The following is a 22124-nucleotide window of genomic DNA, read 5'->3' as shown; positions in this document are numbered from 1 at the left end:
ACTCACTCTCACTCATGCTCTCACTCTCTCATTTGCTTTCACTCATGCTCTCTCTCTCTCTCTCTCTCTCTCTCTCTCTCTCTCTCTCTCTCTCTCTCTCTCTCTCTCTCTTTTTCTCTCTCTTTCCCCCTCCAGAAATCTGGACGGTGTGTCCCTCATCTCAGGTACCCAGCAGAACACCACCGTCCCCTTCACTGCCCAACCCGGCCCCAACGTGCCTGCCCCGCTGCCCTGCGAGAGCTTGCCCCCCCACACCCCGCGTGCCCCGAGCCCCATCATGTCTCCTCCAGACTCTGGCTTGAGCTGTGCCTCCTCCCTCCCCACCTCCATCACCTCGCCCACCCTGACGGACGTGTTCGGCCTCCCCACGCCTCCGCTCAGCCTGGGCACGGGCCGCAGCCGCTCCCCGTCCCCGCTCACCCTCATCCAGGCCGCCTCGGGCAAGCCCTTCGCCACCAAACCCGTGCTGGGGTGGAGCAAGCAGGATGTGGCCGACTGGCTGGAGAGCTTGAACCTGGGCGAGCACAGGGACGCCTTCATGGACAACGACATCGAAGGCAGCCATCTGCCCAACCTGCAGAAGCAGGACCTGATTGACCTGGGCGTGACCCGCGTTGGACACCGCATGAATATCGAGAGGGCTCTTAAGGCACTCCTGGACAGATGAGACTAGGGGACAGAGGCCTTTGTCGGAGACATCACCACCGCCTTCTGTTCACAAGCTTCGTTCTTTCCTCTCTCTTCTTTTTCGGTTCGGTTTGTTGGCTTATTTTTAATATTTTGGTTTCATTCCCTCTCATTGCCTGCAGTGATTTTTTTAGGAAAGACTTTCATCCTGAAGAAAAACTCAAGTTTTGGCCAAGGCGGTCTGGCATAAGCACAAAGCTCCTCGTGCATGAAAGCACCAGCCAGAGATGGGACAGGAGAAGCTGACCTGCCGATGGGAAGCTGTAGGCTGCTCCGCCAGTCGGACCGTCCCCGCCCCGTCCCAGCACTCTCTCTCTGGCTGAAGACTCAGGCCTTGCTTGACTGCACTGAAACCAGCAGAGCTGGTCGTCCATTTTCTATCTTTGCTAAGACGATCAACCAGAGATTATTTCTTCAGGAATAAAGGGAAAGATCGTCCGTGTATCAGCTGCCTATAAAACATTGTGCTTTTTCTCCCCTCAGTGCAAGTTTGAATGGGATGTAGACGAGTCTATGTGATAAGTCTATGTGATGAGTCTGTGTGATACATGTGGTTAGTGCCATGCTAGTCCTCTGCTGACATCGTGCTCACGATCCTGGGACAGGCATCTGCGGCTGAAACATGAGGCATACTTGTGTGTGTGTGTGTGTGTGTGTGTGTGTGTGTGTGTGTGTGTGTGTGTGTGTGTGTGTGTGTGTGTGTGTGTGTGTGTGTGTGCGTGCGTGCCCCATCATGATGACAGCAGGTTTCAGGGCCTTTTGCCATTTCTCCTGCTCTTGTCTTTGATTATGGTAAAGCTTAGATATTTATTTGAATGGGCAAAAATTACTCGAGTCTTTTTTGAGATGTAATTTTTACTGATATTTAGTGTCTTCCACATTGTGAGGAGGTCCAATGACGTTCTTGCCATTTTGTTTAGTTCCCAAACTCCCACTAGACTCTGTCAGACTACACGAGACTCTGTTTCCCTTCTGTAGTTTTAGACCTTATTATCTCAATTTTTTCTTTGTGTCAGGAGATTTTGTCATGCTCGCTTGACAGGTAACTCCATTCTGAAGTTACGTGTGAAGAGCTTGTCAAGTAAGACTTGGAGTATTAAGCTCAGCAGACCAACACTTGGCTTTAACGAGTATCGCAAGTTAAAACATGAGCGATGTAACAGATGCAAATATACCAAACCAATCCGGTGACCAGAACAGACCTTTCTATGGTGGGCCCACTATTATTAAGATTTTAGTATTTATCACCACCCACTCATATTTATTATTTGGATGTGTGCTGCAAGCGTAAAACCAGGGTGTGACACCAAGCCTCCGTAAATGATACATATCACTGTCTCAAATTGTAAATGGTTAATTGTTTACTGAACACTTTAGAAATGGCTTTGTGAAAGTGTATGAGAGAGGTTGAGAGAAATCTAGTGAGGTATTCCTTCTAACAGGTGCTGTATGGTAATTAGACCCCCCCGACCCCAGAGCATGTGTTCATTTCAGTTCCAGTATGTTTTGTTCTGCCTGCCGTGCAGCTTGCTGTTGAAATGCGCTCTGCCCCAAGTGCTTGTGGGACATGCCCTCCCGCCCCCCCGCCCCTGTGCACAGAGAGGTCGGTACATCTCTCCAGTTGTGGGGATAATCATTTTGATTTTGCCATAGAGAGCAAACCTAGCTTGAACATTTTGCTAATCATTGTTGCAGTTTTTATAGCCTGAAAACAGTTTAACAGTGCGATTATCATCTTCGTCCTTCGATGGAATAACCGCCCTGGCGAGACGTGACCTTTGTGGTCTGTTGTTCCTTTCGGTATCCAACACTCACACAAACCTGTGCGCCTTTACGTACGGCACTGCTGCCGTTCAGGTGATTAGCCAATGATGCGTTGCCATGGTTTCAATTGGTTTGTGTCATAGCTATGGCAATGACTAGCCAGCAGCACCAGGAGTTTCCTGTCCTTCGTCGCATTACATTGAGTGCTGTGGTTATGTTTGAACAGAGGGCAAGGTCATATATGAATGTCAGTGGATGGTTTAAAGATGCCCAAATGCCCAACAGTGTAAGTATGCAGAAGTTTAGCAGTGTGTTTGCTTATCTCTTAGAGGAGTTATAGTTATAAATCATCTCTATATACCTTATTTTAGGAAACAGCACAGTATTTTAAAGATTTATAGAAATATTTGAGATTTTTATGACATTTAATTGAACTGTGGTGTGCCAAAAATTTACGTGGTATCCGTTAAGAAGCAATACACAATCTTAAAGGAAACTGTTGGTCTTTTTTTTGCCAGTATTCTACATACAGTATATCAATGATATTTCAATCAAATCAAATTTATATATAGGACTCAGTGAATTAGAAAATAAATATTGAGCTAATGGCTGTCAACTGCTTCTATTAGATCATGTAATTAAAAAATGGAATTAAAATTTAGATTTGTGTGGTGTGCATAATTTACAAGAAAATTATGAAAAATAACACGTACAATTCACAAAAAAGGATTGACATGAAATATACCTTAATGTGCATAAGCAGCAAATCACACTTTTTTCCCAAATGGATTTATTGTGGTGTTTAACCGTATTAAGCAAAATCTGACCTGAAATGAAGTAGAAATGCATTGTGATGTCATGGAGCTCCTGACGAGGGCTTATCGAATTTAATTTTAATATTATTGTTAATTTTATTATACATAGAGGAGTCTCATACTTTGTGTGAAGAATGGGTTCAATCTATGTTGCTGTAATTTTATGCTAGAAAACCTGATTTAACTTCAGGTCGTTTTGATTAAGGTCAAAATGAGAAGTGTGTGATTACACATTTCCTCCAAGTCCTCAATACTCATGTATGGATAAAACCAAAACTCACAGGAAATAAATATATTATGCAAACTGGGATCCAATGAATGCAGCATTTCTTGTGCTGAATGTTTCAGCAGTTTCATTAGAAATCTGAATCTGTTCGAATGAGGGTTTGACGCTTCCTGGTACTTTAATCATATCAGGTCAAAATGCAGCATTCAACAGCTTTAACTGCAATTAGTCATCATGAGCTTATTAATAAAGTATTTCCTGGTTTAAAATGAACATGCCCTTTAAGACATTTGATGCGAACGCGTCATACGCGAGACACTTGATCTGCTTAATCAAAATGTAGTATTTTAAAATTCCAAAAATGCATCTATATTAAGCAGCAAGTCCTTAGAAATACCTAATGTGAATTTGAGGCTTTGTGTTTACATGTACTCTGATTTCAGTTCGTGTGAACACACTTGGCTCATATCTGATATCATTTAAATATAGTGGATTCACCAGTATAAACGGTTGAAGTGTTGTATGGCGCCACCTGGTGTTCACAGTATTTTTCTTTTCCCAGTACACGTTAAATAAATACATAAGCACGTATAAATCACATTGTTTATTAGAAAGCGTATTGCCCACAATCCAAAACAACAAAAACATACACAAAGATAAGCAGAACCAACTACTGTACAAAAAGTGTGCGGAGAAGGGCGGAGCTACGAGCTCCGGTCCTGGTGCTCAGCTTTAGTTGATGGTGAGGACGTCACTCTGGATCTCATGGCTCAGCTGTGTCTGCAAGTCACTTAGTTTCTTCTTCAACACGGCGAGGGCAGACATCACTATCGTCTCCGGCCGCAGAGAGCCACAGGACTCCACGTTGTAGTAGAACCTGTGAAGGGACATCACTTACATCACGTCACCTGCCATGGTGCATCATCCATCTTCCTCTGGAGTCAGGAGGACAGTGAAGCATGTTTGGTGTATGGATGTGTTCTGTATTACCGCTCTGGTTTGCCGTTGGGGTCGTACGGAGCTTGGACATCATCTTCCTCGATCTCAGAGTACTCACTCTTGGGCCTAAGACAAGGAGACACATCACATGCACATGAGGGTGATCACTGAACTTATCTTTACTTTGAGTAATTATTATTAATATTATTACTAAACAGGATGCATATTTTTTTCTTGTTTCTATTTGTACTTCAAGTTTCATAAGAGGGTTTAATATTTCCTAAATTCAAAGCTTAGCATGTTGCTATTGACTAGTGAAGACAGATTTACTGGATTTGTGCAGAATATAGTACAAGACAAAAGTAGTTCTGAATGGCCCAATTTCAAATTCAGGCACTACATTAAGAACTCATTAAATGGTCTTACAACTGCCTGACCAACTTACTGTATGCACACTAAAATAATTAATGAATCACAGTAATAGTCCATACCACTCCTCTGGACGGGGGTACACAGTATGTCTCAGTGCATTATCTGGGTCATATTCAAAGGCCACCCCCGCTGTAGGATTCCACTTGGCGTGTTCCTTGCCGAAGCCCTTCTTGGCGTATGCTCTGAGACGCAGCTCCTGGCCCTTACGCAGCTTCACCAACAGGATGTCTACAGTACAGAAACCAACTGTCTAAATGCACTCAAGGTCAATGCAAATCCCCAATGACATGTATGCAGTAACACAAGGCTGCATGCTGCAACTGGGGAGCACTGTGGTAAGAGAAAGACCCAGTGAACAGATTGAGAGAGGAGGAGAGTCTGGGAGAAAAAAGAAAAGGGACATTGGTGGAGAAGGATCAGTCCTCACCATCCTGCTCCACATAGTCGTTGGGGTCGTTATCTCGACTTCTTGAGGTCACCTGAAGAAAAAGTCACACCATCACACATCTGCTTCTGAGTGAGGGCCTGTGTGCTTATTTGTGGATGGAACACAAACATTTTTTTGTGTTTTTGATGGAAACTGTGGACTGAAAAATGCTTGGTCAGCATGTGGAGTGAAACCCAGTGTTTGGTGAGGCTACTGTACTCACTGGGATGACACGAGGGTTGTTGGACAACAGGTCCCTTGAGGTCACATGACGTGTCTGATCCTCTGTGCATCTCACATCCAGTGTCAGCTCGACAGAGCACTCTGGGCAGAAATCATCACACGTGCAGTCCTAAAACGGGTTCAAGTTTTTAATGCGTGTACACTGCAACTGTTAACAAAAACTTGGGCTGAAATGTTGGAAATGCTTTTTTTGTACACGTAGACATTGACGTATACATAAACAAGGAAATCTAATAAACTTACCCTGGAGTACTGCATCTTGTCAACTATGTCATCACTGGTAAGGGGTATTAGGCCTAAACAGAAGCAGGTCATTTTGGATTTTACAAATTGCGTTGGCTACGTAGACAGGTATTAAAAGGAAGCATGTTAGCGTGTGTGAGGTGAAGTATCTCAGGTGAAGTATCTAATACTCACCCACTCTGTGTGCGATAAACTCGTCGTGGAGAACCGAAGAGTTGGCGTCGATCTGAACCCAATCGATTGCTAAAATATAAATCAGCGTAAATCAGACAAGGAAACTATGAAGTCCAGATGTAACAGTAACGGATGCTACATGTTCGTTATGTAACCAGCTACATAACACAAGTAACTCATGTCCATCTATCAACCATCTACCCAGACACTCACCGATGGTTGGCACCTCTGACATGAACACACGTCGGATAGAGTTCGCAACCCTGTAATAAACAGAGCGTTAATTGAGGCTTTCATCTGTGTTATTAAGAATGTTAAACGTTTTTACTGTGAACAATAAAGCCAGTAAACATGGCTGAAGTACATGAAGTACACACTAGTTAGTATATCACAATGTGCTAGCAATGCTAGGCTAACTAGCTAACATAACACAAACAGCACTTACGCCAAGTCGGTGTTCTCGATTACAAATTTCACATTTTCGTCCGTCAACTCTGTGATCTTCACTGTGGGCTGGTTGGCGTACGGCATGATGGACGCGACCCTGAGTGACTCCTGCAGTAGTGAGTGAAGCTCCCACCATCAGATCCCTGCGGGTCTGGGCCGATAACGCGTACCAGTCTCTCACTGGGTGTCAGTGTTAGTTTCCGGGTTAATATTGGATCATTTCCGATTACCATACTAACGAAATAACGGCTGCTAAATATTGTTAGTGGGTTTTTGGTCTTTTGTAAGTCGCTCTGGATTAGAGCGTCTGCTAAATGTCGTAAACGTAAAATAAATTACCAATAAAATCAAACATACACTTGTGGTGTTCACACTAACGTCTGCTCCTTATATACAGAATAAGTACGTAATTACATACTGGTTGATAAACAAGACTAGGGTTGCCACCTAGGTCTGACAAAAAACAAGGACACCGTCATACGCGAACGTAAATTGTTGACCGGGGGGGGGGGGGGGGTGTGTAAAATGGACAAAGCAAGAAAAAAAGACGGATTTAAGGTATGCAGAAACAGTCTAAATAGTCGTTTGAACTAACCTAGTGAAAACCGGGACATTAAATTATTATTTTTTTGCCGGGACCGAATATTAAAAAGAAGTAAAACCGGGACAGGTGGCAATCCTACACAAGACACCATCTGGTACCACCATTTTAAATATTGACTGAATATTTTATTAAGGCAGACAAAATATTCAACATTTTCAAGTACAATGCATATTTATTCTGCTTCTGTATTTATACAGACAACAAAACTGATGGTAATGAGGGTGAGAAAAGCTGATTCACCTTCCGTTATAGTAAATAAGGGTTGCTAACCCTGCTCATGGACATGTACTAAAGCAACACATCTACTCGCGCTCATCAGTCTTCATCTGAACATCCACAAATTGAAGCTCAGGATGTCGGATTAGCATGGCAACAAATCTCCAGGAGCCGGATTGTGCATAAAGAACCAGACCGACAGCTCCAGCATGGTTTACAACAGAAGAAAAAAAGAGGATGTCTCATTCCCCCAAACACTGGTGCCATGGCAAAATCATGGAGGAGGTCAGATGATGAAGAGGACGGGAGGTTAGTTCATCTCCGCTGGTTCAGGCCTGTGAGGTTCTTCAGCTGTGGCATACAAAAGAGCAGGGGTGGTCTCACTTTAGAACCTGATCCACGCAGAACATTAGAAAACACTGCATAACCATAACAGCCAAAAACAGATCAAACTGGGGAATGAAAAGGAGAAGTCCAGCCTTTAAAAATTCTACAGGAATGTAGTAAATAAATCAGCAGATCAACTTCCTGTACACAATCAGAGCGTGAAAACAGATCACACAGCCCTCACATTCTCAATTCTAGTTTAAAGAACCACATGACACACAGAGATATTTCTTAATTTTAGAACACGTGACACCATTTTAACACTGCCCTTAACACATTACAATTTACTACTGTCTATGACTGGGCACACTTTTCTTGCACAAACTGGCACAACTTGTTTAATATTGTTTTTATGCTGTTACTTTGATCATATCATCCCTGCAACAAACTAACCATACACGTTGATTAAATATGCTTTATTTATAAGATCCGAGCACTTCCCTATTTTGTGCAAACCAGTGTTCTATCGAAAGCTTGTTTTTCCTTCTATCCATTTGGTCAGATGTGACAAAAACAAGCACCAACCGTAACAGCAGCTCCCATCAGTCCTTGGACTACAGCTTCTCCAGTTGACTTCACCTACAAATCCCCACCACACGCGAGCAAAGCCAACCACGAGTGAATACCATAAATCAGCTTAATCAAATAATAATAATACATTTTATTTATATTGCCCTTTACATCACAGGATCTCAAAGGGCTACAGGTTAAAAAAGGGAGAAACAAACATGTCATTAGTAGTGCTGTCAATTCCAGGTGCCGCGATTAAAAGTCCTCACCAGGATTTTGCTCAGGCTTCCTGGATTGTGTTGATTCCACTAATTTTACCTGGATTGCTAATTAGAAAATCTAGCAAGCTTGAGCAAAATCCTGGTGAGAACTTTTAATCACGGCACCTGGAATTGACAGCACTAGTCATTAGTAATAAAAATAAGTAGTTTTAAAAGTTTGAGTTTATATACACATATATACATGTATATATTTTTTAAAAGGGGTGAACCATATGTTCAAATGTTGAATGATTACAGAATATCACAGAGCCATAAACTCCACCAGGCCACTCTACCTGTTTAGCAGTGTTGGCCATGTTAACCACATCCTGGATACGGTTGTCGAGGAAGGACCATGTGTCCTTAAAGTCAGGGGAGGAGTCTTGTAGCATCACCAGTTCTGTGGTGTTGTAGATTCCCGTGAGGGCTGCCCTCCGGGTATACCAGTTCATCTGAGTCACACCCACAGAGACAGGAAAAAATACTTCAGGTGAACAAAGATGCAGTACTTTAATCAACTAAGGCAGAAAGAGGGAGATACCAAGTTGCGGTTAAAGAACTAAGGGGTATTTCATAGAGCAACATTTCTCAGGAAAGGTACATACTTGAGCCGAAAGTGAAGATTGTCCAATAGGAATGTCTCTTACCTTTTCTCCTATTGGACAGTCTTGATTTTTGGCTTCAAAATGTGGCTAAGTGAGAAATCCTGCTTTGTAAAATACCTCCCTAGGGAGGAAGACAATGACATTTGCGGATACATTTATTATGAAATATGCTTGCACAAACACTAAGAGGCATGACACACGTTTTGATTTAAACATGGGATACTCTGTGAAAGAGGGTGTGACAGGAAGAGAATATGAGGAGACAGGAAAGACCAGACAAGGGACACCTTTGGAAAAGCACAGAGGTGAGCTGAGAGAGAAAGACAATGGGGGAAAAAAAGCAAGAGGAAGAGGAAGACAGGACTTCACAGGAGATCCTCACATCTGTGGAGCGATCCCCTGCATAGTACCAGATGTCATCCACCAGCGTGGACAGGTGCTTCAGACTCTCTGGGATGTTGTGGGGGAGCAGCAGCAAACTCATTGCCTACACAGTGACACATTAGGGTCAGAGAGACACAGGACGTTCTGAAGAAGAAATTACTTTTCTGTGGTTGTTTTCACTCTAGAGTTACAGAACATGGTGTCCTGTGTTTATATCCGTGTGTGTGTACATAAATGTGCCCACTGTTCTTACTAAAGCATTATGTAGTGTGAGACTGCACTGCACACATAGCACACCTGAGGCCATGTGTCGATATACGGAATTAACATCCTCAGTCGGAGTTCGATCGCATCTCTCAGGAACTCAGCCGTCTCTTTCTTTCTGGAACGGGCAGACAGTTGGTGTCACTAAAAATACCCTTCTTGTGCACGTCTGATCAGAAGTCTAGTGAAACTGGCAGAGCGCTGAAACATTTCAACACCCCATTTGTATGGCATGCTATTTTCAGCCTGAATGTACAAACTGGGAGCAAATACAGGAAATAAGAACGTGTTCTCAACAGAACCTAAAGACCTGCAGACACTAAGGACGTGCATCAAGGTAGAACATTACAGGCTTCAAACATAATCAACACCCGACACTGCAAATACGTTTTATCAACTAAAAATGAGGAAAAACCCACTGGTGGTGGCGACTGCTCTTTAGAGTTTCTCAACCCAGTCCATGTGACTGTTCCACAGCTTTGCTCTATCCAAGTTGCCAACACATTAGGTTAGAGTCAAAATGTGGAACCATCTGGAGGGCCTCAAGGACTGGGTTCAGAAACACGCCTTTGCAGCACGTTCAGGGATACCAACGCTCGCCTTTGCAGCACGTTCAGGGATACCAACGCTCGCCTTTGCAGCACGTTCAGGGATACCAACGCTCGCCTTTGCAGCACGTTCAGGGATACCAACGCTCGCCTTTGCAGCACGTTCAGGGATACCAACGCTCGCCTTTGCAGCACGTTCAGGGATACCAACGCTCGCCTTTGCAGCACGTTTAGGGATACCAACGCTCGCCTTTGCAGCACGTTCAGGGATACCAACGCTCGCCTTTGCAGCACGTTCAGGGATACTCACTCCATCTGGCCAAGCTGCACCTGGTTATGCTGCTCTGCCAGAATCTTGGCCAGCTGGGCATTGCACTCGCCGACAAAATGTAGCACCAGGTCTCCTGCACCATTATCGAACATTCCTGCCGATGCAGCCGAGAGGCCTAGTGTCTGTGTAAGGAGAAAAAAAAACTAACCAAAAGGCCAAATATACAGGGCCGTACAGACGGCACCCGCCATTATAAAACTAGTCCTATGGCTCAGACTGAAGCAGCCAAACCTCTGCTCCTGCTGCAATGGCTTCCACCGTCCAGCCATGCTGAGGGACAAAGTGCAGCGCTGCACGGAGGACACGTGCCTGGAGCTGATGCTCCGTCTCGTAGTCTTCAGCTTCCTCGCCACTCTGGTCCTGATAGCTGGGAGCAGAGATAGCACGTGTGATGGGACATTTTCATATGGCATATATTTATCATTGTGTGTGTGTGTGTGTGTGTGTGTGTGTTCCCTGGGAACCATGTTGCTAGCACGTTTCCGCACCTGCTTTAAGTTACAGACTCACAAACATGGTTAATATATGAACTAAACAGCTGGTAAAGTCACAATTGTATTGAATGGTGTACTTCTGATCATGGTGGTGAGTGGCAGTTCAATGCCCATAGCAAGCACTTCAGGAAACAAAGTGATCTACAACTGGACCCCATGTCCATAAACATGCCGCTTAATTAAAGAGAAGCACGCGCAAGCCTATGTGTGGTGATGGTCTTACCTAGTGTTAGGGTGGCCGTCTTCTTCCTGGCTGCTCGTGTCAGAAGATCTGTGCTCTGTGGAGGAGGGAAACGAGTCCTCTCCTGAGGCCCGTGCATGGTGGTGCGTGTAGCTGGACGGAGGCGGTACAGTCTGGTCTCTGGACTCATCTGCCAGCCGCAGCAGGACGGTGCGATGGAAATCACGTCTCAAACCGTTACAACCAGGACTGGGGCTGGTTTGGGTCGCTACTGCTAGGAGTAAATAAAGCAGAAAACATATTCTCTTTGTAGACATGAGTTACATAATTTAAATAAACTGTTAATTATTTAATTAAAAAATGTGTTTATGTAGCCATATGTACTATATTTTAAGCCTATTTATCTACATTATAATTCTTGACAGAATTAACTTCAGGCTAATACTTTAACACAGGTTTAATCTTCAATACTTCAACATTAAGTTAGTTAGAAATGATCTTAGCTAACTAATAAAGATAAACGAAACTTCAAGACCAGCAGCTTGCTACAGTCATGTTAGCTTCTGGAAACTTCTCCTACTGTTTTCATTCATACAATTTGATTAACGGCGTCGTACATTCGCTTTAATAAGAAATAAAAGGCAATAAAATACGTTACTTGAGCCATGTTGAAGTAACATGCTCAATCTCGATGATAATAATAATAAAATGTCCTTCGTTATCACCTTGCCCACTTAGGACATTCTGACATTACATAACATTACCGTTTACATGCAATACGGACTGAAAGTCTCCGCCAAAATCAACAAGAACACCTTGTTAACAGCAACAATAACGACCCGGCCCATCTTACCGCAGCCCAGAGCCCGCAGGACCCTTCCCGCTCGCAGGCCTCGGATCAACGCCGCCATGTCAGCAGCTACGAGCTGTTTTTAGCATGCTAATGTTAGCGGCCTGTCAACGTCATCACAGCGCGACTCCAGGAGGAGTCGAACAGCGTCAGCTTTACGTCATCACAGCGCGACTTCATAGGAACGACGTACCAGGTGAAGAGTTTGTAGCTGGGATACATCTAAAAATATTAGTAGGTATCCGAATTTGTTGAATAAATATGACAAATATATTTTAATATAGATGTTCCTTAGCAAAAAACGAAGGAATTTTAAAAATGTATTTCTGATATTGCGTCACGTTAGTCACAAGGTAGAACAAGATTGTTATCAGCTAGCTAAAGTAGATTAGACGTACAGCTAAAGTTAGTTGTTTACTACTTGGGTTTGTAAGTAAATAAATAAATAAATTAATTAATTAGTTATTCAGTTGTACTCCCCGTACAGGCGGTCATGGCGGATGTGGGGCTGAAGGGGGGAGAGAAGGTTCTGCTGGTGTGGACCCAGCCGTCCTCCGCCGCAGCCCTCAAGGACCTTGCGGAGAGCATCGGGGCCGTGGTGGGGAGCCAGAGTCTCGTAACGCTGGAGAACATGGAGAGGCTTCAGCTGGGTAAGTTACCACATATGGTCTGCACGTTTATTTTCTGGGTTCACCATATGTTAATGTGCCCAGAATTTAATGGGCCCCGTGGGAACAAAGTTGAATCAGTTCAATTCAAATGTGGGTTTTTTCGAGTATGTGCTTGCCTTATTTTATATGCCTCAGAATCACTCTTCACTGATTAGACTACACTGGTTCCTTTACCTAGCGTCTCACTCTCCTTCGAGTTACGACTGGGTCCTCTCGGGCCTTCTTCCCGACAGCGCCCCGATTCACAGCTCCGACACGATGGCAGCGATGGCCAAAATCATGAAACCTGGAGGGAAGCTTGTGCTGGAAGAGCCGGTCACAGGTGAGACGATATCATTGATGGGTTCATTTAATTATCATTTCTGTGGTAATTGGTGTAGAACAGCTTGTGTCTGATACTGTCCCAGCCCAGGGTCACAAAGAGCTTTTGTGTCAGATGAGGAGCTAGTAATTTATTTAGTCAAAGTAAAGGAATGCAAGTCTTTAATCATGTTATATCAAGTGTTTACAAGTATATACTATGACTGCAGTGTGATACTTTGGTTCATATAGTGCAGCAGTACATGGAGCTCAGTGTGAGTCATAATTTTATAGGAGGTCAGTGTAGGTCAGAGGTCAATGTAGGTCCTCATTTACAAAGTGTGTCCTAGGTTAACTTGATGCATTATGTGCGGGGAAAAAAAAACAGATGAATAAATGTGATGTGTGCAGGTTCGGAGGTGAATGGTGTCAGGACATCTGAGAAGCTGCTGTCAGCCCTTAAACTGTCAGGACTGGTGTCTGTCACAGAGGTGGGAGCTTTATTACTGCCTGTGACTGAGCAGATGTCAGATGTTGCTTGGCAATTGACACTGTTGATTCCACAGGTGAAGAGTGAAGCTCTGAGCACGGAGGCTACCTCAGCTCTTGCCGAACGCACTGGTTTCCAGGGTGACGCTGTGTTCCGAGTGCGCGTGTCTGCGTCCAAACCTAACTTTGAGGTTGGCTCCTCCACCCAGCTGAAACTGTCCTTTGGGAAGAAAACAGGTCAGTCTTAATTTGTCTACCATCATTGGCTGAGAGGGAATGTTTTTTTTTTTCTTCTCTGGATCTGGTTACCATCAACACATGCGAATCCATCCAGATGACAGTAACCCAGCTCGAGATGTGTATGGTTGGGCTCCTCTCTGTTACCCATATTAATGAGATTGACATGGCTTGCCATGACAATGGGGGGAAGAAAATCACCAGAGAAGAATAAAAGCACCAATTCATGTTTAATTCTCCTCTTGTATTTTGAGTAAGAGTGTCTTGCTGTAATTGCAATTATATCACACTTTACAGAAAAGCCAAAGATCGATCCTGGAGTCGAAAAGCTCTGGACTCTTTCAGTCAATGACATGGAGGATGATGATGTCGTAAGTACAGTGTTTGTTCTTCGGTTGTTCTGCATAGTTTCTAAAATAAAGCAGTTTACTCCCACTGTCCCTCTCAGTGAGCTTTACCTAGAGGCCATGTATGGTGGCCTTTTGTTTGTTTGCATTATTTAATGATTCTGGCTTGGGTCTCTGTGGTGTGCTTTTGTTCCTGCGGTTTAACCCCCCACCCTCCCCCGCGGTGTCCTGTGGCCTCTGTAGGACTTGGTGGACTCAGACAGCCTGCTGGATGCTGAAGACTTGAAGAAACCAGATCCAGCGTCACTCAGAGCGTCGTCTTGTGGAGAGTCGGGAACCACAAAAAAGAAAGCCTGTAAAAACTGGTGAGGAACGTTGATTAACATTCTGTTAAAGCTCTCATGAACATATTTGGTATTTTACAAGGCTACAACATCATTTCAGAAACAGTTAATAAAAGCTTCAATTATATGCAGTTACCTAAAACAACGAATACATTAAATACTGTTTACGTATGTTCAGATTGGGTGTGTCATGCGCCAGCTGACTACCTCGCCACCTTTTGTGTTCCTGTAAGGCTGTAATTACTGACTGTGCTGTGTTTTCTTTCACGGAAGCACCTGTGGGCTCGCCGAGGAGTTAGAGCAGGAGAGCAGAGCAGCGGAGAAGACCAGCGCACCCAAGTCTGCCTGTGGAAACGTACGTGGGGGGCAGGGCCACACACACACCATCGCCATAACACCACCGCCTTGCTGGCCTAGCCCAAAAACTGCAGGCTGTGCACACACACTCCTCAACAAAGCAGGCTGGGAGTTGTGAGGACAGTGTTTTTATCTGTTTTGAAGAGTCATAGCAATTACATGATCTTAACATGTTTGTTCAAAATGATGGACGCTAGTCTTTAACCATGTAATGGCATGGATCCACCAGTACGTTTCTAGTAATTCATATTAAATATAATAATATATGAAAGTCTGACATGTTTGTACGTATTATGCAGCCATGGTGATTTCTATCTTAAGCTGTTAATATTCTCACCTGAGTCTCAGCAATCCAGAAACTAATCAGCTGGGATTTTGTCCTTGTAAATAAGTGGTGTAAAAATACCTTTTGTAATTTCTGAGTTAAATTGATTACTTCATTTTCTTGTTTTGCTCCAGTGTTACCTAGGAGACGCGTTCCGGTGTTCCAGCTGCCCGTATCTAGGCATGCCTGCATTCAAGCCTGGAGAAAAAGTGGTGTTAGCAAACACTCAGGTGGCTGACACTTAAGTCCCCGCATCACGCCAGAGTGGAAACCATTCCACACACCCCGCTTATCCTCTCTGCTTCCAGCATTCGTGCATTAGAGACAGGGTCAAAGGGCAAGGGAACCAACACTGTTTCATCAATGGCATTGCAAAACCTGTTGAAGACGCAGTATAACCTTCTGACAGTTCTGTATCCTGGTCCTGCGCACAGAAGTGTGATCTCCAATAAAACAGCAATATTCACATACAGTTGTTTATAGTGGGTTAATCTACTGTCTCACCAAAGTTTGTTCATTGTTTTTTTTTTATTTAAACTGAGTTCTGTAGACCATGTGTGATGTGCTCTGTTGTATAATAAACAAATAAATAAAAACAATAATTTGTTCATTATTACTACTATGTGTGAGACTTGAGCTTTGTATGACTACAAACGGTCAGGCTTGTGTCCACGGAGACGGACGCCCTGCTGCTCAGACAAACTCACCCGTCAAAGTTTTAAAAACACTTTAATTGCTCAAACACAGACAATGTGTTAATACAAGCACATTCAGCAAAGAGTCTTCACACTCCAGACAAATGGGAAAACAACTGAGGTACACAGGTAAGAAGGTACACTAGCTGGCATTAGGATCACCATACAACCAGTGAACTGTACTCTAATGGCCCTTGATTCGAAGCCCATTATCCACAGCAGCTGACGGAAGCATTTCTTTGGATGTAAACTATTTTTCCAGAAAGTAAACTCCTGTGAACTAATGTACCGTCTCCATCACAGCCACCCTGGATGGGGACGCCGAGAAGTCCATTTTAATATCCCCGATGCTGGGGTCAAAGGTTAAGCTGTATGACACAGCTGCCTGGCCATCTCCTGAACTTTCCCACATATCACGGAAGAAGTACACTCCTTGTTTCCGGTGTGGACACCACACACACTCACCCTGTTGAAAGAGGAGAACGGAAGAGCAATTCATTACATTCATTAACCTGTCAATGTGTTATGTGAACGATAATGTGATAAAAATATAAAGACACTTTATTAACCATAATTAACCATAAGATATTAACCATATTAAATCTATTAAAATACCTCCTCACTGACAGGTTGAGTCAGACCCATACTGACTGTGATGTCATCAGTTAGGTTGTACTCCATCCACAGCACCACTCCATGACAGCGCCCTCTCCTGGACACACATCAGGTTGCAATGTCACCATGAATTGTCCTCAACAACTTCTCATGGGAAAACCCATTTAGATTTTTTGTTACATTTTATATTGAAAGTTGGTAGCTATTTATATTATCCAGTTACTTTTTGCAACAGTGAAACCTTTTTTTCCAGGCATATTAAAATGTATGAGTTCTTACATTATTTGGTTGGCTTACATATAAAAAAAACCAGACTTGAAATTTATATTTGACATTTTAGATGATTTTACCTGGTAAGAGGCACAGATCCCTCACTGATGATTGGTTGCTCTGGAACACACTGTTGGAAGTCAAAGGTCATAACTGGGTGTGGCTTGGTAAGAGCACGACATGGGTACTCCCACAGCGGGTGTGGCTCCGCCTCTCGAGACTCCCGGAAATCCAGAGAATTCTATGAAAGAACGAACATCTGAATGAGTTACTGACTAAGACATTAGTGAACATGTTCATTCAGAAGCCACAGTCCTACATTCAGTACCCGCAAAACAAGTACTGAATATTTTAACGGTCAACTCATTCTGTCTGTGTGTGTTTGGCAGAAATTCAGCAAATGGCAGTAAAAGTTTAAAGACTAAATTTGACTCTTGGGCTCCAGTCACAGATCAGTTTTTCCTCTATATTTGCCTCCTCAGTCTGTCTATCTACCTCATACCTGCACCATCTCGTCCATCACACTGACGTCAAAGCCTTCGCAGGTGCCACACGGGGCCCGAATTCTCCACAAATCCTAGAAGAGAATCCGCAGTTAGGAGAGGCGATCACGGGCCTGTGGTCCAGTTACATCAGAGTTTAGCAAAAAATGCTAATACAGCTAGTATGACACCTGTTTGGTTTCTCATCACTAGGTGCCGTAAGAGCTAGCCATCACTGGTCCGGGTCAGAACCAGACTGGAGCGGTCCAGGAAGGGAAGAACTATAGGGCAGCTGAATTACTGTGCCAGTCAGCAGATGGACTACGTGGTAACTGACACTTATAAATAAAGGTGTAAGGCAGGTGATTCTTATAAAGTGGTCACTGTGTGTAAAGCTCTTAGCTATGATTTGTGATTCAAGTGTTTTAAAGTGTTAAACACCACCAAAGAGTTTACGCTAAACTGCCCCCCCGAGTGCTGGAGTGGGCGGAGCACCTTGAACTCCACGCCGAGCAGGTGGAGCGTGGCGGAGGCGGGCATGACGCTGGCACCCGGACAGAGCAGGCGGTTCAGCGCCGTGCGGCAGTACCAGAAGAACAGACAGTGCCATGGCAACAGGCTGGTGCTGAAGTAGGGTTCACCCATCAGCACGGAGATCTGGGGGCGGAGCAGCAGGAAAAGGAGGAACATGAGGGCGTGGCTCGTCACTGTTGGGTTTCGTATTCAATGCCCACATCCACGTGGCTTTTATATCAGGCTAAGTGCTTGCGCTGGAATGTTTGCAGTGTAAATCTACACCACACATCTGCGTTATATATAAAACGAGTGAAGATGCCATTTGTATGAAACGGAAAAAAAAGCCGCACCTGCTGTCCGTCCAAGTGTGCCGTGGAGAGCTGCTCGGGTCGCACGTCCAGAAGACGGACCTTGTTCTGCAGCGAGTTAGCGTCCAGGAACTGAACCAAACAAAGCAATTTGACAAACAGGCTCCAAAGCAGCGTCAGCGTGAGACGCACTACACACGTGAGTCAGGTGTGTGCTCACCTGCTCTATCACTCTCTTAGACATTCCAGAATTTTCCAAACTGAAAACCTGCAAAATCCAGGGAAGATGTATTTGATCGTTGTGTTTTAAACACGTGAATAATATAATCATGACTTGAAACCATTTAAATGGTGTCTATGGTTAGCGACTTAGCGACACTCAAAGCAAACAAAGAAAATAAAGTGAGATTTTTTTTAACTATGCACCTTCTGAGCTCCAAGCAGGTGTGCAAAGATGGGCAGCAGACTGCCATCACTAACTGCTAAACACACGCTGTCTGGCTGCAGAATCTGCAGAGGACACACACACACACACACACACAAAATACATATCAACAGCTGGTAGAGCAGTAGCGTGGCGTGGGGTCACGTGGAAGCGTCAGACGTCAGGCTGGGACTCACGCCACGCAGGGCTCTCAGGTAGGTCGCTCTCCTCTGACGGTCATTCAGCTCTCCGAAGCGTGTCCGTGTCCACACTAGGTGAGCCTGGCAGATACACGGCTGGCACGACGTCTCCTCCTCGCCCGTCTGCTGTCTGGAAGATTTAACCAACACAGGAGTCTGATAAAATACATCGTCACGTCTCTCCACAATCTCCAAATGGGGCTTTCACATAAAAAAAAAACTACTCATGATGATGTAGACACATCACCCTGTGAGAAGGAGGAGTGTACACTTACCCATCAGACAGGTTGTACCAAAGACTGTAGTCATCATGAGAGACGGTTAATGTGAGCTCCTCACCCTCACACACGTTCCGTTCAGCGGGGAGAAAATACACACTCTGCATCCAGTGATCACGCCACTGAGCAAAAATACAGCAGACACTCACATTTATCATCATGGGCATTTTTCTTCACTCTCTTCGTTTGCACAAGGCTGGTGTGTGGGGGGGGGGGGGGGGGTCATTAAGTAATTTCCCTCTTCAAGTTCTAATCAGCATGTTTCCACACTAGTGCCACATTTGTATTGGTTTATGGTTGCTTACTGGATAGGACCGGGGGTCTGAGTAAGTCCAGCTGGGGGCCATGGAGCACACAATGGTACCACTGGGGTCCATGTCCAGGTCCCACCAGGACAGAATGACCTGAGCCCTCCCACTGGTGTGAACCACAAACCTGCAGGAGTGAGACTGGGGGGCACTACTGACCCGCCTACTGAAGTCCACGCTGGGGGGGGGGGGGGGGGGGGGGGGGGAGAGAGACAAGATGGAGAGACATGATGAGAGAGAGAGGGGGAGAGAGAGAGAGAGAGACATGATAAAGAGAAAGACATTATGAGAAAGAGAGACAGACAGACAGAGAGAGACATGATCAGAGAAAGAGAGACATACAGAGACATGATGAGAGAGGGGGGAGGAGGACAGAGGGTGGGAGAGAGAGAGAGACAGAATAAGAGGGGAAAGGACTTTGAATACAATACTAGTTACATTACTGTACATGCCTTACATTCAATAATAAAATTAGTTTGGCATAATAAGAAAAAAGGAATGGGGAGAAAGGCGATGAGTTTCAACAAAAGTCATGGAGAGAGAGGGTGAATATATCTTTCTCTTGCAATACCGTGCATTTAATGGCTAGCTAGCTGGACAGAGACAGAGCGAGACAGTGGAAAAGACAGATAAACAGTCCAACAGATCTAATAGACCCAAAAGACGGACCCAAAGCAGACCTGAACATGGTGCAGAGTGGTCCAAGACGTGTGAAGGCACCTGGGGACACCTGGCTTAGCTGGATGTCGCAGACAGAGGGCGCCCCTGCGCACTGGCCCAGCTGGGCGGGGGGCAGCAGCGTGCGGCCCTCCACCTGCACGGGCCCCATCTGTGTCCAGCTCCACAGTTGCTCTGACTCCACCAGCTGGGCGTAGACGGTGGCGCGGTGGGGCACGGCCTCACAGGCGTCCTGCAGGAAGGATACGTGGGGTCCATTTCATTCCGGAAAATGAGCCATTACTCTCTTCCCCCTGCAACTTCCATCTGGCTGGAGTCCACGCAGCAGGAGGGTGGAACTGGCATTTCCCAAAGTATATCATGTCTTTGGGGTGTTTGGGGCTAAAAACACTATGAATAATAATAACCAATGGCATTACATTTGAAAACAGAAGTGTATTAATCAAAGATTTCCCAAGAAGAGAGTTTGTGATATGAAAAGGCATTCAATTTGGAAAAGAGTTAACAGTCAGGTAAGGGTTACTGGAATGGTTCATACCTGCACCAGGTGCAAGTGGGCGTGCTCATAGCTAGGTAACGCCCCCTCTCCAATCAACTCAGTATCGAAGAGTTCAGTCACTAATATATTTGCTCTCTCTTGCATGTCTCCATCTGTGTGAACATATATTTTATATGTTTATCATTCAGTTCAGTCTTAGGCATGATATATGGGGTCTCCACAAGTGAGCATTTTAATTTGTACCAACCTGGTCCTACTGTAACCTTAGTTGAGTGCTTATTGATGACTTTTATTTTGTCAGAGAAGCCGTTTTTCTTTACAATGCAGTCAGCCGCCTCAGCCATGGGTTTAAATACCTGCAACCCAGGAGATGCAGAGTGGATCAGCCACGACAGCGCATGAACTGCAGGTCTCTGCCCACATTAGGCTGCAACGTGCCGCTCACCTCGATGGCATAGCAGTAATCTGCCCCTGCTGTTATGGCCATCATGGACAGAAGGCCTGTTCCCGTGCCGATGTCCAGAACGACAACTCTCTCCCCTCGAGCCTTCACCCGGCCAACCGCTGCTCGAATGCCCTGGTAGTACTTCTCATTCTGACAGACAAGAACCAGTTGTACAGGGTGCACCAGTGACCAGTTTGATCTCGGGTTTGGTTCCTGGTTGTGACTGAAACTTTAGCCTTTTCAGGAGCTGTAACAGAGGCGTCCTGTTCAAAATGCCACAAGCTCATAAATCATTTAACTGGTCCCAGCAGTATAATCGGTGTCCCAGCAGCTACAAACACAGGTGTGCATGAATGAAACTCACCCTGTCTCTGTCATGCAGCATATCGGCATAGCAGGACCTGACAGATGCACAAAAACACAGAAACGAGGAGCCACGTGACTCTCAAGTTCAACGTGGTCGGTTTAAATGACTTCAGCAGAAGTACCTGCAGCCTGGTAGAAGTGGTGTATTTATCACAAAAACGACACATAATTATTTTGAATAGATATATCGTGTTAATGGTCTCGTTTATGGAAATGGTCATTGGTGAGGTGTGGTGTTTACACCACGAGGTTACTGAAGACGAGTCCCACTACACCATGAGACTCACCTCGCGATCTCCTGGTGGTAATCATACTCCTCGCTTTCCTCAATCCAGTCCAACGCCCCCGTGGTGGGATTAGCACGGCCACAAAATGTCTTCATTGCTTCACCCGTTCTGGACGTTACAATAGTCCGATTCGATATTTTCTGAGAGGTTTATACGGATTATAAACTAATCCAGTATGGCTTCACTGTATGCGGCCATGTTTTCCTCGAAGCCACGCCCCTCGAGCAAACCACGTGACAATCTTCCCCGATAGCTTATTTTTACCCATTAGTAATTAATGAAACATTTTAAAAACAACGGTGTTTAGCTCCGTATATAGACCAGAAATCACTTTCCTTTTCTTTCGAGAAACCTTAACTAGTTTAGAAAAGCCCCCAGTGAGCCACTGCACTGCGCATGCGTTTTCCCTGTTCAGAAAACACATGCCGTAACCCAACAGCGAATTATCGGTTCAAGAGTTCAAAGCATCGAGTCATTTTACCAGCAACAAGTAAACAATATTATTGAAAGTGCTTATTTATTATTTTAAAGCAATAAACACTGAAAGTGATCGTTTATTATTTTTTTCTACATAGTGCAGCACACATGAAACAATCAAATTGAACCAGTTCACTCTCCACAGAGTGGATCCCCCACACAGACGTGTCCATGT

General features: G+C 44.6%; 5 protein-coding genes across 12 annotated transcripts in view; 2 read left to right on the top strand and 3 right to left on the bottom strand.

The window, feature by feature from the left end:
* Window positions 1-3566, top strand: part of shank2b (SH3 and multiple ankyrin repeat domains 2b) — a 93070-nt gene extending 89504 nt beyond the window's left edge. For all 4 annotated transcript variants that reach the window (XM_077022201.1, XM_077022203.1, XM_077022204.1 and 1 more), the window contains one exon: window positions 136-3566. In XM_077022201.1, coding sequence (XP_076878316.1) covers window positions 136-667 — 532 coding nt within the window. In that variant the 3' untranslated portion in view covers window positions 668-3566. The remainder of the gene's footprint in view (window positions 1-135) is intronic.
* A 515-nt stretch (window positions 3567-4081) lies between these two features.
* On the bottom strand, window positions 4082-6595 carry polr2c (RNA polymerase II subunit C). Its single transcript, XM_077022215.1, has 9 exons — window positions 6396-6595; window positions 6164-6213; window positions 5951-6019; window positions 5777-5829; window positions 5514-5642; window positions 5291-5342; window positions 4923-5091; window positions 4483-4557; window positions 4082-4369 (listed from the first exon to the last, which is right to left on the bottom strand). Exons 1-9 carry the CDS (start codon window positions 6479-6481, stop codon window positions 4225-4227), a joined length of 828 nt encoding a protein of 275 aa, XP_076878330.1. The 5' UTR covers window positions 6482-6595; the 3' UTR covers window positions 4082-4224.
* A 516-nt stretch (window positions 6596-7111) lies between these two features.
* On the bottom strand, window positions 7112-12165 carry coq9 (coenzyme Q9 homolog (S. cerevisiae)). The gene is made up of 9 exons (XM_077022214.1): window positions 12035-12165; window positions 11224-11452; window positions 10738-10873; window positions 10486-10628; window positions 9661-9745; window positions 9362-9466; window positions 8671-8826; window positions 8130-8183; window positions 7112-7568 (listed from the first exon to the last, which is right to left on the bottom strand). The coding sequence occupies exons 1-9, from the start codon at window positions 12090-12092 to the stop codon at window positions 7533-7535; spliced, it is 1002 nt and encodes a 333-aa protein (XP_076878329.1). The 5' UTR covers window positions 12093-12165; the 3' UTR covers window positions 7112-7532.
* Window positions 12112-15720, top strand: ciapin1 (cytokine induced apoptosis inhibitor 1). 5 transcript variants are annotated; one of them, XM_077022209.1, is made up of 9 exons: window positions 12112-12265; window positions 12519-12681; window positions 12881-13024; window positions 13414-13493; window positions 13569-13728; window positions 14026-14099; window positions 14319-14440; window positions 14693-14774; window positions 15236-15720. In XM_077022209.1, exons 1-9 carry the CDS (start codon window positions 12119-12121, stop codon window positions 15344-15346), a joined length of 1083 nt encoding a protein of 360 aa, XP_076878324.1. In that variant the 5' UTR covers window positions 12112-12118; the 3' UTR covers window positions 15347-15720. The 5 variants fall into 5 exon arrangements, with proteins under 5 accessions (XP_076878324.1, XP_076878325.1, XP_076878327.1 ...); XM_077022210.1 differs by having other exon boundaries at window positions 12149-12265; window positions 12502-12681; XM_077022212.1 differs by having other exon boundaries at window positions 12179-12265; window positions 12494-12681.
* Window positions 15721-15814: 94 nt separating this feature from the next.
* On the bottom strand, window positions 15815-21696 carry prmt7 (protein arginine methyltransferase 7). Its single transcript, XM_077022207.1, has 17 exons — window positions 21473-21696; window positions 21184-21220; window positions 20820-20969; window positions 20622-20730; window positions 20414-20526; window positions 19878-20107; window positions 19195-19375; window positions 18887-19011; window positions 18609-18741; window positions 18414-18497; window positions 18208-18255; window positions 18030-18119; window positions 17659-17820; window positions 17184-17258; window positions 16762-16922; window positions 16412-16508; window positions 15815-16262 (listed from the first exon to the last, which is right to left on the bottom strand). The coding sequence occupies exons 1-17, from the start codon at window positions 21565-21567 to the stop codon at window positions 16077-16079; spliced, it is 2076 nt and encodes a 691-aa protein (XP_076878322.1). The 5' UTR covers window positions 21568-21696; the 3' UTR covers window positions 15815-16076.
* Window positions 21697-22124: the final 428 nt, after the last annotated feature.

This window comes from Brachyhypopomus gauderio, chromosome 11 (genome assembly GCF_052324685.1).
Source record: "Brachyhypopomus gauderio isolate BG-103 chromosome 11, BGAUD_0.2, whole genome shotgun sequence".
In the NCBI taxonomy this organism is placed as follows: Eukaryota; Metazoa; Chordata; class Actinopteri; order Gymnotiformes; family Hypopomidae; genus Brachyhypopomus; species Brachyhypopomus gauderio.
This window is presented reverse-complemented; position numbering and strand designations above follow the sequence as displayed.